This window comes from Crinia signifera, chromosome 7 (assembly GCF_055691185.1).
Source record: "Crinia signifera chromosome 7, ASM5569118v1, whole genome shotgun sequence".
NCBI lineage: Eukaryota > Metazoa > Chordata > Amphibia > Anura > Myobatrachidae > Crinia > Crinia signifera.
In genome coordinates this window covers 64,228,119-64,246,587 of record NC_139223.1, presented here as the reverse complement: position 1 = coordinate 64,246,587, position 18,469 = coordinate 64,228,119, and the positions used below count along the sequence as shown (strand labels likewise).

General features: G+C 45.0%; 1 protein-coding gene across 2 annotated transcripts in view; it reads right to left on the bottom strand.

The window, feature by feature from the left end:
* Positions 1-995: 995 nt before the first annotated feature.
* REXO5 (RNA exonuclease 5) overlaps positions 996-18,469 on the bottom strand; it is a 47,465-nt gene continuing 29,991 nt past the window's right edge. For both annotated transcript variants that reach the window (XM_083153245.1, XM_083153246.1), the window contains 4 exons: positions 14,471-14,690; positions 7,385-7,542; positions 4,357-4,463; positions 996-1,130 (listed from right to left, as the gene is read on the bottom strand). In XM_083153245.1, the coding sequence (XP_083009371.1) occupies positions 1,076-1,130; positions 4,357-4,463; positions 7,385-7,542; positions 14,471-14,690 (540 nt within the window). In that variant the 3' untranslated portion in view covers positions 996-1,075. The remainder of the gene's footprint in view (positions 1,131-4,356; positions 4,464-7,384; positions 7,543-14,470; positions 14,691-18,469) is intronic.

Below are 18,469 nucleotides of genomic sequence, written 5' to 3'. Positions count from 1 at the left end.
CAATTTGCCCAGTTTCAAATTCGATTCTGGAGGATTGGGCCGAGAAATCGGGGCCAAATCGCGTAGTGTATGGGGGCCTTTAAGGCAACATTTCCCTTTGCCCTTGTTAGAAGGTTTACTAAATCCTCAGGTAAAGTTTGTGTGTGTGTTTATATAGGCCAGGCATTCCCAACCACGGTCCTCAAGGCACACCAACAGTGCAAGTTTTAGTGATATCCAGGCTTCAGCACAGATGGTTTAATCAGAATCCCTCAGATAACCAATTAAGTCACCTGTGCTCAAGCCTGGATATCTACAAAACCTGCACTGTTGGAGTGTCTTGAGGACCGTGGTTGGGAATGCCTGCTATAGGCCAGTAACCAAACTAGCTGTTATAACTTATGGTAGCTTATGGATTGGCAGAGGTCTATCCAATTAGCTCTGAAAACAGCGCTTACCGAGTATTATGCTTTGGTGTCTCAGGCACCTGGGATCCAGGATACACAAAAACCTGTTTTTATTTAGAATAAATACCCCTTTTGAAAGACTGACTCTGGGCAGGCTATTTATGCTCACTCACTGCTGAGGGGATATTCCAGATGAGAAGTGGTGACCAGATATAAAGATGTCCTTTGCAGAATTTCTATACATGTCCCCAGGTGAGTTGTTGTTTCTGAGAAGGAAGCTTTTCTGGTATACACTGTGTCCAGCCCAGTCAGCAGGGCTCAGAGCAGCTGAGAGTTGAAAGAAACCTTTATGTGATTGCATCTCACTGTTATTAGGCGAGTTCCATGATGGGATATCATTTCATCAACTGAACGTGTGCATAGAAATATTAGACTGCTCTTCTTTTACTTCCTGAGAAACAATTAACTTCCATCAAGAGAAAAAATAGAATTAGAGAAGAGACACTCCTTTCCACAAAGAGTCCGGGCTTTTATGGACCACTCATATTTCTATTGCTGGGAATAGGATTAACCCCAACATGTTTTTTATAGAATAAAACCTCCACACAAGACAAATTGATCAGTTTTTATTATTTAAAAAAAATCATTTTAAAATGGCCGCGACTTGAATAATATTGAAATTCATTATTTTAGGCGTCTGTTTTTATTCCCATTAAACCGAAGCCTGGAAGAGATCCACAGTTGCTGTAAAAAAAAACAAAATAAACAGGAATTACTCTCTAGAGCAGGAATAGTCAGACATCATGAGGAGAGCTAAATGTGGACCCTGTTCAATAAGCCGTCCTATATATTATTTGTAACTAATACATATGAATGTATATAAACCAGGAATGCTGAGGGCAGATAAAGACCACTGGGGTTACCTATGTTAGACCATTTTTAATTATGAATAGAGTACAGGTTGAGTATCCCTTATCCAAAATGCTCGGGACCAGAAGAATTTGGGATAACTGATTATTCCGTATTTGAGAATATGTTTATATTTCAATGATGTATCTTGAAGTATCTTGCATTTATATTGTACAAACACATCAAACAAATGAAATACAAACAAATACATTTTATTTGTGCAAAAAAACAAGGTTTCAATACATGAAACAAAGTTTGTGTACAATCTCTGGCACTGAATTTAAATGCCAAGCAATCATTATCTTGCAGATATTTAGTGCCAGTTACATATGTCCCCAGGAGTGCCAATTACATATTGTGTCTTTAGTAGTGCCAGTTACATATCGTGTCTTTAGTAGTGCCAGTTACATATCGTGTCCCCAGTAGTGCCAGTTACATATCATGTCCCCAGTAGTGCCAGTTACATATCATGTCCCCAGTAGTGCCAGTTACATATCATGTCCCCAGTAGTGCCAGTTACATATCATGTCCCCAGTAGTGCCAGTTACATATCATGTCCCCAGTAGTGCCAGTTACATATCATGTCCCCAGTAGTGCGAGTTACATATCATGTCCACAGTAGTGCCAGTTACATATCATGTCCCCAGTAGTGCCAGTTACATATCATGTCCCCAGTAGTGCGAGTTACATATCATGTCCCCAGTAGTGCGAGTTACATATCATGTCCCCAGTAGTGCCAGTTACATATCATGTCCCCAGTAGTGCCAGTTACATATCATGTCTCCAGTAGTGCCAGTTACATATCATGTCTCCAGTAGTGCCAGTTACATATCATGTCCCCAGTAGTGCCAGTTACATATCATGTTCCCAAGTAGTGCCAGTTACATATCATGTTCCCAAGTAGTACCAGTTACATATCATGTCCCCAGTAGTGCCAGTTACAGATGTCCCCAGTAGTGCCAGTTACATATCATGTCCCCAGTAGTGCCAGTTACATATCATGTTCCCAAGTAGTGCCAGTTACATATCATGTTCCCAAGTAGTACCAGTTACATATCATGTCCCCAGTAGTGCCAGTTACAGATGTCCCCAGTAGTGCCAGTTACAGATGTCCTAAGGTTTTTGGCAAAAATAAAAATTCACTTTCTGGAATGTATGGTTTTCGGAATAATTTGGATAAGGGATACTCAGCCTGTAATCGATTTTTCCCAGGTATGTGTAATGTAATCATTGTCTGCATTCAGTGGAAGCAGCCATATTGTGTACAGAATCTACAGTATGCTCCAATATTCTACACAATGTTTTACTGACACTATAAATCATTGCTGACAACCCGAGCAAACTTATCAGCTATAGGTTCTGGGGACACAAGGTGCGTACACACTAGACAATACTTGAGCTGTGATGCATGGTAACGACATATTGTAAAAACATTTTTGTGTTTATCGTCCAGTGTGTGTGCACAATATTATTAACGATGAACTCTTCCACGGGGCATTTGCAGCACCCTCTGTCTATATGCAGCACAATCTGAGGATATCATCAACGACAGCTATTTTCCTGGATGTGGCCACTGACCATATCATTTATATAATCTCTCTATGTATATCAACTATATCGTTTGTTCGGGATACCGGTTGGATGGTCTAATTAAAGATGGTCGACAGTCATTAGGTTGACCTAATGCTTGTGTCGACCTTGTCCCATGTCAACTTTGCATTAAGCCCCCCATACATTAGGCCGACTTGTCCTAAGGACAAGGACTTTTCCTAAGGACAAGTCAGACCCAGTTCTCCTGCGAGCTTGCCGGCAGCTCCCCGGGAGGCTCACATACATTTTGGCACTTGATGGGCCAATTTTTACATGTGATAAATCGCATATGATTTATCACATGAAAACCGGGGAGCTGAAGGGTAGTGAGGAGCAGTAGGGCGGGCGGCGGTAAGGAGCAGTGGGGCATGTGCAGCGGTGGTGGGGCGGTGATTAGGGCAGCGGCAGGCAGGGCGGCTATTAGAATTTTAAAATAATGTGTCCGACCTGGTCCAATGCGCACGGTACCGCGCATTCAATCAAATCAAATGTCATACACAAGGTGTCGAAATTGGCCCAAAAATTCTGTAGAGTATAGGAACCTTTGGCCTCAGTGGCCCTGGACCATCTAACCTGAAGCTGGGATCACTGTAAAGGCCCCCCATACACTAGGGCGCTGTACATGCAATTTGGGCAATTTACATGCGATTTAAGCATTAAATCGCATGTACTGTGTCCAGATTGCATGTACATGAGAAGTGGGGCGATGCAATACGTGTTCCCTTGCACATTGCATCGCCGCTCCTCGGTCACACCTTCTGCTGGAGAAATCCATCGCTGCACCCCGGGTCGCCAGGTCATCACCGATGTGAAGCCTGGTGCTGGTTATAGAAATACAGTGGGATCCCAGCTTTCCCCCCGGTATTTCTGTAACCAGGACCGGGGCTGGTTATAGCCGGGCCGGGGGACCCCAAGCAGTTTTTTTTTTTTATTACGCAGATAAGCCTGCATGGATCTGACTGATCTGTGCAGGCTTCAGCCAAACACGCCTGGAAAATGATTATTTTCCAGTTGTATTTTTTGCTGAATTACCGGCCGAATTCAACAGTACTATTTAGACTAGCCCCCCTAGCACCCTGTAGTACAGCCCATCAGATAAATTGTATGGCACTACTGTATGTAGTAAGATAAATTGCATGCAATATATCTGATGCAAAATAAGCACTCAAGTACAGAATCTGACGTGCAGGACTCCCAGGACGCTGCCAGGGAGTTCAAGGGAAATCTCATGCAATTTCAAGCATCAGATAAATTGCCCTAGTGTATGGCCACCATAACTCATTCCCAACTCAATCTATACTTAGGAGTGATTTACCAAATGATCAATCATGCCGGAATAATGTATGCAAGAGAAGCAGCAGCAGAGGAGACATTATCTACTGGAAATCTGCTGTTCCCACTGAATTGCACACACGCAGTGTCTTATGTAACACACTGGTCGCTTTCTGTGTATAAAGTACAGCTGCAGTACCTCTGGTTACCCGGGAAAAGGACAACACACAGGGTGTTTTCTGGAAGGCTTTCATAAAGTTTATTCATTTTCCTGTCCATGTCCTGAATTCTCTCTGTATGATCTTCCTAGAAAAGTAATAGAAAATTACATTTATATGTCTACATTTGTAAAGGGCAACGCAATACTCTGATGCGATATAAATGTTAATAAATAAATGGCAAATTAAATTATTAAACATAGTACAGTATGATAACCAAAGTACACTGCACTATAAAATAATTAAACAAATACAGTACAGGTTGAGTATCCCATATCCGAACTGCTCGGGACCACAATATTTATTTTTTCCATACTCACCTGGTCCCACAGTGACGCGCCGCTGCCCAGCCCCGCCCCGTGTGACGTTACTGACAAGGCAATAAGCCGTGCCGGAGCGTTCAGACCGCATACGCCATGTTGCTCTGGGGATGGGACCCGTGTCCTAATCCCGGGTGCGACACGGCATTAGCAGTCTGAAAACGGTATTAGTAAACCTACCCCTTGTCTACTAAAATGGGGTCAGACGGGAACCGCTGAATTGCTGGAGTGACCGTTCATTTCACTGTACTATCCTGTACAATGAAACATGATAACAAACTGTTCTCAGAATGTTTCACAGATTGTACACGGTCAGAGGGACATATACAGCAGGGGGTATTCTGCTACTGGATACTGCCGCTCCATGTTCAACCCTATAAACAGTTACCCACAAAGGGGCTGATTTGGTGTCATATGCAAAGTGGCTGTTGCCACGGGGAGCAATGGAAGCCTGATTCACTACCTTATGCTAATGCGGTAGCCGTGCATCTGCAAGTGGCAACATGTGCCTTCATTAATATTATGCCAGCCACCGCCATTGTCATTGCTAGTATATGGACTTGAATCAACCCCATGCTAAGAGAATGAAATCTGTCGGACAGGCTTCCCCTACCCATACCACAGCTAGCACTAAGTCAACAAGCCCACAGGTTCAGTGAGATTCCATAGTCTCCCCTGTTTTCAGCTCCAAATCACCTAATTCCACGGAAAGACAGGTCTGCTTGTGTGCTTTATGCAAACACTCACCATTTGCATCCCTACATAGAGATCCATACGACTATCATACAAGTTGTATGATAGTTGTACTTGTACGATAGTGCCTCTGACAGACAAACCATTATCCATTGTCCTTTTGTTAGGTTTTCTTGTGTAATTTGTCCTATCCGCCTGTCTGCACCTCTCCCTTTCCAGACTGCGGACAGAATTGTCTTATCAGGTATTTGCATACAAAGCAATAGGTGAAAGGGATGTAACAGAAAGGACTATTGTGGACACTCAAAGCAGCCTAGGGGTCTGCAAACAATCTATACATATAAAGAACATACAGACACTATTTTTACATTTACATCCTTGTATATAATTATCGGTCTCCTTCATCCAATCTGGGGGACACTGCTACCCCAGAGTTATGCTCACAGCGCATTAGATGACATTCAAATGGTTAAATTATTTGATTATAAATCTCTTAAAATACTCCTCGGTTTTCTGAATAGTGCATAAGAAGTGGGAAATCAGCTTTAAATGTTCTCGCTTCTCTGCCTTTTAGCTAAGATGAAGTGTAGTATTTGTTCTTATCGGTGTGTGTGCACCAAATCCTGGTAGGGAATAGGTAAAGACTGGACTGCCGGCTGCCTGAAGACCAAGGTGGTTGTGCCCCTGGGTACTACCTGAGCCAGGGGTGCATGAGAATGTACTGGTGTGGGCATCTCACCAAGCACTAGTATGGCACTTTAGCACCATACACTTCTGGTTCATTGCACGTCCATTGCCCCAAGACTATTGGCTAGGGCAGGGCCAATTTTTAAACCCCCCCCCCCCCCCCCAGGCTTTTGGCTAGGTAGCTATAGTATTTATTCCACTTCTTTAACTCACGTTTTTCACTTTTCCGCAGTTTGTCACGTTTTTTTTTTTTATGGGCTATAGGTATGACCCTTATAGGCTGCCCTGCTCCCCACATGAAAAGGTTCATTAAGTTTGGGGAGAGCCTATACCCTTGATCCCCAAGGGTTGGCCAACCATGTGAAAGTTGGGGCAACCACGAGCTGCAAGGCAGAGGGAAACCCACCGACCCTGGCCCCTTTAGTGCCGAGGGTTGGGGTTTCTCCGGACTCTGGGGAGGACAACCTATTTGTCCTATTCATTTTTTAGTGGGCTTTTTTTGGGCTCTGACGGTTCAGGGGAGTAACTGGGCCCTTCTCCTTTTGGAGAGGGTCCACAAGTCCTATGCTCCCAGCACGTTTGATTCACACACTGGGTGATGAAGCCGCGCACCTCGGGCTTTAAGTGACAAAAAAAGTAAAATATTTATTTAAAAAAAGAACTGGCTTTTATTGCGGAGATTAAAATCTTAATGGGGTGATACACACCGAGGGCCTGATTCTGAGGGGCAGATTTATTAAGTTCAGTGAAGTAATAAAGTGTCTGGTTTTTATCACCGGCCAATCAGCTCCTAACTGTGAAGTTACAGGCTTGGTTTGAAAAATGACAGGTAGGAGCCGATTGGCCAGTGATAAAAACCAGACACTTTATCACTTCACCGAGCTTAATAAATCTACCCCCGAGTGAGTCCAGAAGGGATAGATCGCGTATGCATCACACAATGTATTAGCATAAAGTAGATAACCCAGCCTGCTGCTTTGCAACCACATCATAATCGATACTTATATGGTGTCTGGTGTCTCATGTTGACCTTTTCCCATGTCCATCTAATGCATGCTTACTCTCTACCTGTTGACCAATAGCGGTTGACCTATTGACTGGTGTCACACTTCTGCAATGCAGACAGTGCAATACTCGGGTAACCTGGCATAGGCCGAGTCCATACTGCTAATACAATATTCTATCCATTCTATAGAACAATGTGATCGTACAGTTCTTCTAATTATCATACTGTATGCGTATCTCCGTACTGCTGCAAGGAGAGTCTTCAGACCAGGTGCTGTGAGAGTGGTGTAGGTGACTGCCTTACCTGAGGTGGGATCTCCTGCTGGGAATAAGTGTGAGATGTGGGATAAATCCGCAGCCAGTGATGTAAGTGGCTGGAGGTGACCGCTTTCTTACTCCTTAATCCACCATGTGCCTGTATGTAACCAGCCGCTGCGACAGCGCTACCTGGGCTATCGAATTCTGAAAAATACAATAGATAGCTAAAATAATATTGATTTTATTCAGAAGCAACCGCTGGCGTTAAATGACAGATTGCTTTGTTAGGATTACACATGTAGCCGCACTCATCTATCCCATGCCAATCGCCACATGTAACTCCCATGGTGATTGGCGCGGTCCCCTCGCTCTGGACTGCGGGTGTGAATTTGGCGAGACAAACAGGAGTGAGCCGTGGCGATTGGGGATAGAGGAGCACAGCTACATCTGTCGTTTTGCTCCTGGTCTCCACTTCACACCCCAAATTCTAAACATAAGAGGCGCTACCATGCTGAGACTTGTCATTTCACACAGGAAAAAAAGAGAGAATCTACAAAATACCTCTAATATTTAACAGAGTATAATCTAGATTCCTAGCATTATTTCTTAGCTCAGACAGATGGCCGGACATTCCCCTGTACATTTGCTAGAACAGTCCAGGATTCATACCTCCATCAATTACAATATGCCAACTTGCCCTATTCCAGTGAAACCGTTCCAAATCGTGATACCGCCGCCACCACCACCACCGCCACCACCATGTTCTAATTTGGGAAAAAGTTCGGTACTTGTGTAGTTTCACGGCACCATACAATATCGCATGCAATGCATGCGATCCGATCGCACCCGATTTTCATGGAAAAAGGGACCTTTTAATACCCACACTATCCAACTATGAGTCGATTTTATACAGTGTGGCGAGCGCAGCGCGCCACCGAGCCCCACGGATGACGTTACATGTATTGCGCGCCGCAAGGGACGCGCAATACATGTAAACTAATCCGCTGCGCTCGTCACACTATATACAATCAACTCCATGCGTAGTTGGATAGTGGGGGTATGAAAAGGTCCCTTTTTCCATGAAAATCGGGTGCGATCGGATCGCATCGCATGCGATATTTTATCTGGCGCCGTGAAACTACACAAGTACCAAAAGTTCTTATGTTACTTGTTTGGTTTCCTTCTGATTTTGATGAGTAGCCTGAAGTTCCTGCTAGTAATTGGCAGCCACAAAAACACAGGAACGGTATCCAGTCAAGATGTCAACACTATACGGTCAATATGGACAAGATTGACTCAAGCAAAAAGTCCATATAAGGTTTTTTTTTAATGATTACTTTCTATTTATGAACTTTTTATTACGTTACCATCCACATGAACTGGGAACTGTATTTGGGGTCAATGTGATGCAATCTACAAATTAATATACACAACAACAACAAAAAAATTGACAAACTCATGTCGACCTTTCATGTCAACCTTGTGAATGTTGACCATTTGTTGTCAACACTTTTATTTCATAACCCACAAGAACACAAGATCTAAAGTTCATATTGCACAAGAGGTTTGGCGACCCCTGGTGGCTGGGAATGAATACTGCCAGGAATTGTAATAGCGATGGACATATGCTGTGTACACACTGTGAGATTCCCTTGCTATTCGGCTTAAGATTTGAGTGCTATATATCTTTGCTATCTCTGTACTTTTTACATACACTTCATACAATCTGCATTAGATTTGCACTATATAGTCACTGCTGCCCTGTCCATCTGGGTTTTGATTTGTGCGCATGGGGATCGCAAGGTAAAAAACCTGTGCGATCTGCATTTGATTTTCACTATATAGTCAAAATCTAATGTCAAATCTTATGGTGTGTACACATGGGTACAATCAGCATGAGATTTTGACTATATAGTCAAAATCGCATCGGAATCGCATGCAGATCGCACAGGTTTTTTACCGTGATCCCGATGCGCGCTCCTGTGGCAGCACAAATCGAAACTCAGATAAACAGGGCAGCAATGACTATATAGTGCAAATCGAATGTAGATAGCATGAATTGTATGCAAATAGTACAGATAGCAAAGATTGTATAGCACTCAAATCTTAAGTCGAATAGCAAGGGAATCTCACCGTGTGTACACAGCATTACCGTTTGTACACAGCATAAGTTCTCTTGCAGGATCAGCGAATTGCCGAGATTGACTGGTGGCTGGACCACAGTATTATGAAGTGCCAAGCAATACTCTATGGATCGTCAGACAGCAAGATAATGACCCAAAATATACCTCCAGGCTATGTAAAAAATGCATTTGAGAAAAAAAAAATATGACACTTTAAATCCTAGGGTAGCCAGCATAGTCTCTCAGCTTATACCTCATCGCACAGGTTTGAGAGGAACTGGACAGAAGGGTGATAGCACAGAAACCTACAAGTGCAACCTACACGTGTGTTGGGAAGAACACATGATTTGCATTGCAGAAAGAATCTCACGTGTTCTGGGGCTATAGCTGCATAAGGTGATTAGATTAGATTTTGTTAAAGCAAACAATTCTAGTATTTTATGTAATCACAAATTTGTTCTATGCTTTTATTTTAGAGTACTGTATATATAGGCAATAAAATGATACCTTTCAAGAAAACATTTAAAAAAAATAAAGTGTTCTAAAACCACTGACCAGCAATGTACCTGCAATGTGTATATACCTCCCAACTTTGCTATACTGCAAATTGGGACCTGCAGCGCTTAAGGCGCGACCATTCCAAAGAGGGGAGGGGCTAAGGTAATAGCAGGCGGGGCCCTGGGTAAAGGGACATGGCCTAGTGCTGTAACCCCCATTTAGAATCATTTTCGGAAATGTGCACAGCTCACTCCTAGCGAATGAGCTGCCCCCGGCTTCCTCCATGCACTCAGAGCCGGCGTTACCCGCTCAGCAGAGGATGCAAACCAGGTAGGCGCTGGGCAGGAGAGGCGCTGTCCCTGCTCTGCATCCCCTGCTGTCTCTGTGGCTGCCGGCTGCTGCTGCGCCTGTCACAATGCAGGGCACGCAGCAATGCCGGAGGCACAGAGCTCCATCCAGGCTCCTAAACAACAGGTCTGCAGCACGGATTAAAAGGGGCGGGGCTACACGGACGGAGGGGGCGGGGCTACGTGGGAGCAAGGCTGAAGACACAGGAGAGGCTGAGCTGCCATTGCCAGGAGACTAAAGTAGGAGTGTACTATGTCGGCAACTGATGTGGGCATGTGTATAGGTACTGCTAGTAATGCCAGCAACTGGTGTGAGCATGTGTGTAGACAGCGCTACTAATTTTGGCAACTGGTGTGGGCACATGTATAGTCAGCGTTACTAATGTCGGCAACTGGTGTGGGCACGTGTATAGTCAGCACTACTAATTTCGGCAACTGGTGTGGGTGTTATGTATAGTCAGCGCTACTAATGTTGGCAACTGGTGTGGGCACGTTTATAATCAGCACTACTTATGTCGGCAATTGGTGTGAGCACGGGTAGTCAGCGCTACTAATGTCGGCAACTGGTGTGGGCACGTGTATAGTCAGCGCTACTAATGTCGGCAACTGGTGTGGGCACGTGTATAGTCAGCACTACTAATTTCGGCAACTGGTGTGGGTGTTATGTATAGTCAGCTCTACTAATGTTGGCAACTGGTGTGGGCACATGTATAGTCAGCGCTACTAATGTCGGCAACTGGTGTGGGCGTTATGTATAGTCAGCGTTTTCTTATGTGGGCAACTGGTGTGGGCATGTGTATAGTCAGCGCTGCTAATGTCGGCAACTGGTGTGGGCGTTATGTATAGTCAGCGTTACTTAGTAGTAGTACGTTTATTTATAAGGTGCCGCAGCGCCATACATAGCAAACAAAAAACAAATTACAAGGTAACGTACAGGGTGTGTTGAAAAATACGGTATGAATAGGGGTATAGCTGGTAGAACTAAAATCAGCATCAGTTCAGAAGTAGGTGTCAAAATTGTCGAGGAGACTGAAGATGAAGTAGAGGAAGGGAAGAACAAGACAGGAGCACAGGTGAGGTAAAGAGGTAGGGTGAGTACGTGAGGAAGGAGGTAACAGACTAAAAGGAGGTGGGTGGACGAACGAAAAACAATAGGATAAGTAGGAACGGAGGCAGGATAGGAGGATCAAAAGAGGTTAGGAGGAGGGATAGGCTAGTCGAAAAAAGTAGGTTTTGAGGGAGCGCTTGAAGGAGGTAAGGGAATCAGAAAGCCTGATGGGTGGCGGGAGGTTGTTCCAGTGCAGGGGGCAGCGCGAGAGAGGTCTTGGACACGGGAGTGGGAGGAGGTGATTAGGTGAGAGGTCAGGCGGCGGTCAGCGATGGAGCGAAAAAGGACGGGAGGGAGTGTGGATAGAGATCAGTGAAGAGAGGTAAGGAGCGGTGGAGGAGGAGAGAGCCTTGTAGGTGGTGGTGAGGAGTTTAAAGAGAACTCGGAAAGGAATGGGGAGCCAGTGAAGAGATAGACAGAGGGGGGAGGCGGAGGTAGAGCGGCGGGAGAGGAAGATGAGCCTAGCAGCAGCGTTAAGAATGGATTGGAGAGGTGCAAGGCGGGTGAGAGGTAGCCCAGAGAGAAGGATGTTGCAGTAGTCAAGGCGGGAGATGACAAGAGAATGAATGAGAATTTTGGTTGCGTCAGTGGAGAGGAATGGTCTGATGCGTGAGATGTTGCGTAGGTGAAAGCGGCAAGACTGTGAGAGAGCACGAATGTGGGGGGTGAAAGAGAGGGAGGAGTCAATGATGACACCGGGGCAGCGCGTTTGGTCGGTGGAGGTGATCTCGGTTTCACCAATGCTGATTATGTGGGGATTACTTATGTGGGCAACTGGTGTGGGCATGTGTATAGTCAGCGCTACTAATGTCAGCAACTGGTGTGGGCACGTGTGTAGTCAGCGCTACTAATGTCGGCAACTGGTGTGGGCATTATGTATAGGCATCGCTACTAATGTCGGCAACTGGTGTGGGCACATGTATAGGCAGCGATACTAATGTAGCATGGAGATAGAGACACCTTGCGCTGCTTTGTGGATATATTGCTCTGAGAATATACCCCTGAAGAAAATGTATACTGGATAAATCGTAAGATTGCTACTACTACTGTCGGCAACTGGTGTATGTCTATAGGCAGCGCTACTAATGTCGGCAACTGGTGTGGGCACGTGTGTAGGCAGTGCTACTACTGCTGTCAGCAACTGGTGTGGGCACGTGTATAGGCAGTGCTACTGCTGTTGGCAACTGGTGTGGTCATATGGTTACACAGTGCTACTAATGTCGGCAACTGGTGTGGTCATATGGTTACACAGTGCTACTAATGTCGGCAACTGGTGTGGTCATATGGTTACACAGTGCTACTAATGTCGGCAACTGGTGTGGTCATATGGTTACACAGTGCTACTAATGTTGGCAACTGGTGGGGGCATATGGTTACACAGTGCTACTAATGTCGGCAACTGGTGTGGTCATATGGTTACACAGTGCTACTAATGTCGGCAACTGGTGTGGTCATATGGTTACACAGTGCTACTAATGTCGGCAACTGGTGTGGTCATATGGTTACACAGTGCTACTAATGTCGGCAACTGGTGTGGTCATATGGTTACACAGTGCTACTAATGTCGGCAACTGGTGTGGTCATATGGTTACACAGTGCTACTAATGTCGGCAACTGGTGTGGTCATATGGTTACACAGTGCTACTAATGTCGGCAACTGGTGGGGGCATATGGTTACACAGTGCTACTAATGTCGGCAACTGGTGTGAGCATATGGTTACACAGTGCTACTAATGTCGGCAACTGGTGTGGTCATATGGTTACACAGTGCTACTAATGTCGGCAACTGGTGTGGTCATATGGTTACACAGTGCTACTAATGTCGGCAACTGGTGTGGTCATATGGTTACACAGTGCTACTAATGTCAGCAACTGGTGGGGTCATATGGTTACACAGTGCTACTAATGTCGGCAACTGGTGGGGGCATATGGTTACACAGTGCTACTAATGTCGGCAACTGGTGTGGGCATATGGTTACACAGTGCTACTAATGTCGGCAACTGGTGTGGGCATATGGTTACACAGTGCTACTAATGTCGGCAACTGGTGTGGTCATATGGTTACACAGTGCTACTAATGTCGGCAACTGGTGTGGTCATATGGTTACACAGTGCTACTAATGTCGGCAACTGGTGTGAGCACTATGTATAAGCAGAGCAACTACTTTTGGCAACTGGTGTGGGCGTTATGAATAAGCAGCCCTTCAAATGTGGGCATATCCAGGAATACTCGGGGCATTATGTGTAGCATAATGTGTGTCAATGTCATATGGGTGTTATGGTGCATGGCATATTTTGTAAGGGGAATTACGGTGTGTGGCATAATGTGTAATGGGCATTATGGTGTGCTGCATATTGTGTAAGGGGTATCATGATGTATGGCATAATGTATAATTTACATTACTGTGTGTGATAAAAAAGTGTAATGGGCATTGAGGTGTGAAGCATAATGTGTTATGGGGATTAAGGTGTAATTGGTATTTTTATGTGACCACGCCCCTTCCCCATGAAGCCACGCTCCTACATTTTGAGCGTGCCTACGGCGCGAACTCTCCCTGTTTTTTAACTCATGGCACCAAAATGGCTAGTTACAGCTGTGTAAGGTGAATAATTTAGTGTTACTATGTGGTGTAATTTGGAGAGGGAGAACTATTGTGTGCCCATTCCCCTTCCTTGTGAGATCACTCGTTTTTGTTTTGGTGTGCGCTGTCCCTTTGTAAAGCTTGGGTGGGCGCAAATTTATAGTTTGCAGGAGGGCGCCAAACCCCCTAGCACCATCCCTGCATGCACCGAAGAGATGCAGTTAGTTTTTTAGCGATCACCACTGCTCTGATCCTGTACCTACTCCCCTAAACTGCCCACCCCCCCTGATTGTAGTATATTGCCACCCACGGGAGGGACAGCCTCCAAATAGCCTGACTGTCCCGCTGTAATTATCTGGAGGTATGCACATTCCTTAACCTAGATCCTATGCATTTCTGCACATATTTAATATTACAAGTGCAAATGTAATCTCTCATCAGTCGGTCTTTCTCAGGTCGCTCTGTTGTACTCACTTATATAACAATATTTCATCAGCAGCTGGTTCTGAGGATGTCTCGGTACAAATATTGCTTTGATGTCTTTGAAATGGCTAAAATGCCGCTGAAGAAATTCCTCTGTTAAGGGTCTAGGAAATCCAGAGACATAAATTGTGTCACTGTTTTCAGGATCATCTTCCATCTCCTTTAAAAGGTCACTGTAATATAATGTCCTACTGGTTACCAGCCTCTGAACCTACTCAACAGAGAAAAGAGAACTCCTGAAGTTACATGAGCTGTATACTTTCATAAGATAACTAACCAACATGGACACACCATCATCCCCTAGTAGCACCTGGTGTAGGGGGCTAAGCAAGTTATTGGTGCCTCAGTGAGGTATAACAAGTCCTGCTTTCCCCTCACTCTAATGGGGGTTAGTCATTACTTAGCTTAGTAATAAGTCATGAATCTCATTGGGGCCTATGGAGAAGTATAAAGTTGGTTTATGTGCCCTGTTTACAAAGAAACCAATGACAGTTACAGAGGACAGTGCTGGCACCCTGGGGTGTAATATGACATCAAACAGGTCCAAGGGAAGCAGGAAGGACGCACACTTTTATTAAGCAGAATGCCTCCCCAGGCACCCCGCAAAGGATGATGGGCTGCAAATCCAGGGTGCAGCAGTGGCAGCGCCATGGCCTTGTGTCCTTGGTATTGGACCCAGACACACACCTCTTGTTACATCTGTACTGATGTCACTACTCTGGTCACCTGTGGCTGTGTGTCAGGAAAGCTAAGGCTGGCCACGCATCAGAACGACCAGCTTCCGATCAGGATCATGTCATGATTTTCCACAACTCCCCGGCAGCTTCCCAGACAATAGATCTTATTTGTGTAATTTCACATTAAATCTATCGTAAGATCTGCAACGGTCATCATTGGTAGCATCTTGAGATCATGTGTGCAGTACATAAGCTCATAAGATCCAAAATACAAAAACACCTCAAGATGTGCACAAAAACAATGCATGGTACAAGCCATCAAAATCCTGCATTCGGGCCTGAAACCGTTCTCTTGTATGGCCAGCTAAAGAAATAGATGGATATGGGTGCCAGGGTCCTTACTGCTGCATGTTCTCTGTAGCCTGGGAAGATGTACCTATAGCAACTATCAATGTTAACAGGTCGACACGTTCCATCAGCAAATGCTCTGACACCTCATGGGAAACACGACTTAGTACATCAAACATTGAGGGAATTGGGACAGAAGTAAATGAGTGGACAGGATGAAGCTGGATGCTGCACCCTTGTACACTTCCAAACCAGAATTTGAAATAACAATAGTAGCAGAGTTTTTTTGGTACTTGTGAGTTATCCGGGCGTCCGATTTTTAAATCGGGTCGGATCGGGACATCGCATCGCATCGCATGCGACCATCGGATGCGATGCGATGCGATGACCCGATTTTTCCATAGGAATCAATGTTAAAATGGACTGAGTCCATTTTAACATGGAATTCAATGGGAAAAAGGGGTCCTTTTCATACCCCTACTATCCAAGTGGGCATGGAGTTGGATATAAACCTGTGGCGAGCGTAGCGAGCCACCGAGCCCGAAGCGTGGCGAGCGTAGCGAGCCCCGCGAGGGGACATGGAATACCGTCCCCTCGCGGGGCTCGCTTCGCTCGCCGCGCTTCGGGCTCGGTGGCTCGCTACGCTCGCCACAGGTTTATATCCAACTCCATGCCCACTTGGATAGTAGGGGTATGAAAGGACCCCTTTTTCCCATTGAATTCCATGTTAAAATGGACTCAGTCCATTTTAACATTGATTCCTATGGAAAAATCGGGTCATCGCATCCGATGGTCGCATGCGATGCGATGCGATGCGATATCGCATCGCATCGCATCTGATTGTATGCCTTAACTTAAGGCATACAATCAAAAAATCGGACGCCCAGATAACTCACAAGTACCGTTTTTTTATACCTTCAGTTTTGAGTGATAAACAGCCAGCCAATCCAGTAGCGCATGCAGGGGGGGTTTCTGAGTACCCAGAACCCCCCCCCCCCCCCCGGAGTCTAAGTGCCCTAGGCTGAAAGCTGAGGGTCCCCTCTTTCCATGGGTATAAGAATTTTAAAAATTGGCCCTTGGGAATCGGAGATATCCCATCCAAGCCTGTTAATTGCACTTCCCAGTCAGATATTTCAGGTTCTGTTTGATGCAGAGTTTTTCTGAGGGTATATTCCAAAAGCTGGGACTCTCCCCCTTTGACGGACACTAGTAGCTTTTCTCTACTGTTCCCAGAACCAGAGATATCAGCCTTCCAGCAGCTGGTTACTGCTCCAGCTCCACACACCTGGTATGTAGTTTTGTATACTCATTGGCAGATTGCTCTGCCTCCTGAAATCTGATCCCCTAGTCCCCAATACCATTTGGTAGGTGGGATTCTCTAGTTTTCAATTCCATTAAAATCGAAGAAATCTATCTTTGGGAACTGGAGATATCTGCAGTCAAGCAAGCTGTCCTCCCACCAAAAAATGATGAACAATAAGCCCACTCCACTATAAACCCCTCCTCTGCGCATTAAACATCCTCTACCACCCTAGAAGTTATGTATCAGGGCCCCTTCAGTCAGCCCAATGCCACCTTCTCCCACCCCATCTCCCACCATCTGTGTGGTAAAGGGGTAATTACTGATCCAGGCCCTACATGCTGAGCGGTTGATATAATACCCCCACCACCTGCGGGACATCAAAGCTTCCCCCACCCCTACCTCTGGAGGATTGGTAGGGGCCCCAATACATTGCTATGCCCAGGGGTCTACACTGCTGTTGACGCCCCTGTATGTATGTATGTATATATATATATATATATATATATATATATATATATATATATATATATATTAATTATACATTTGGTCTATCTATAATACTTTAAGTGACCCGGCATATACTGGGTCACCTAAGTGTCCATCCCCGTGCTTTGCTCCGCCCCTCCGGAAACCCCATTCTGAAAATCCTGCGTTTGCCCCTGCAATCAGCTCCTCACTGCCATGTTACAGGCTGGGTTTGAAAAATTACAGACAGGAGCTGATTGGCTGGTTGTTTTTCACTCTTCACTTTATCACTTTTTGAAGCTTTATACATCTTGCCCAGGAAGTGCGTAGAAATGTTTCTCATGATGAATAAGAAAAATAAAAAATGACATTTTGAAAATCAGTCTGCTATAACTAAAGGGGATATGGGCAAAAGTATCACACACCAGAGTGCCATGTGCAGTATGAGCATTAGATTATCACCGTCACAATTACTGCCAATATAAATTAACACCATAAATACAGTAGGAGCCATTCCCTGCAATGGACGCGCGAGCTTGAGACAATCGCGCATCCACGTGTGCCGGCCGCCAAGACTGTATCGCTGGTGCACCCACTGACAATGGCTCCATCTGTAGGCAGCAATAAATATGGCGACATCGTGTGTTTTGTACAAGTGGATTTTGATTTAATGCAAATAAGTAACATATCGTAATTTTCTTAAGACATTTTTAAGCTAAAAAAATGTAAAAACGACTCAAATAAAAAATGTAAAAACGGTATTCACTGCGTTTAGCAACAAGAATGAGGCAATAATGGCTCTCGACATACAGAGAGTCTGTAGCGCATACTGTATTAGACTAGAAGCCATCACTTAGTAGGGCAGTGATGGGGAACCTTTAGCACTCCAGCTGTTGTTAAACTACACATCCCAGCATGCCTTGCAACAGTTTTAGCATGGCCAAATAGCAAAACTGTAGCTGGGCATGCTGGCATGTGTACTATAACAACAGCTAGAGTGACAAAGGTTCTCCATTTCTGTACGAGGGAATGAGACCACACTTGGATTACTGTACACAATATAACGCACAATAAGGGTCTCTGGAATGTTATTGGCAAATGTACTTTGTACGGTACAATAACCATGACTAAAGGGACTAGGAACACATAAAGGAGAGCATTTATGAAAACTAGTAAATGGCAATAAAGTGTGATTTT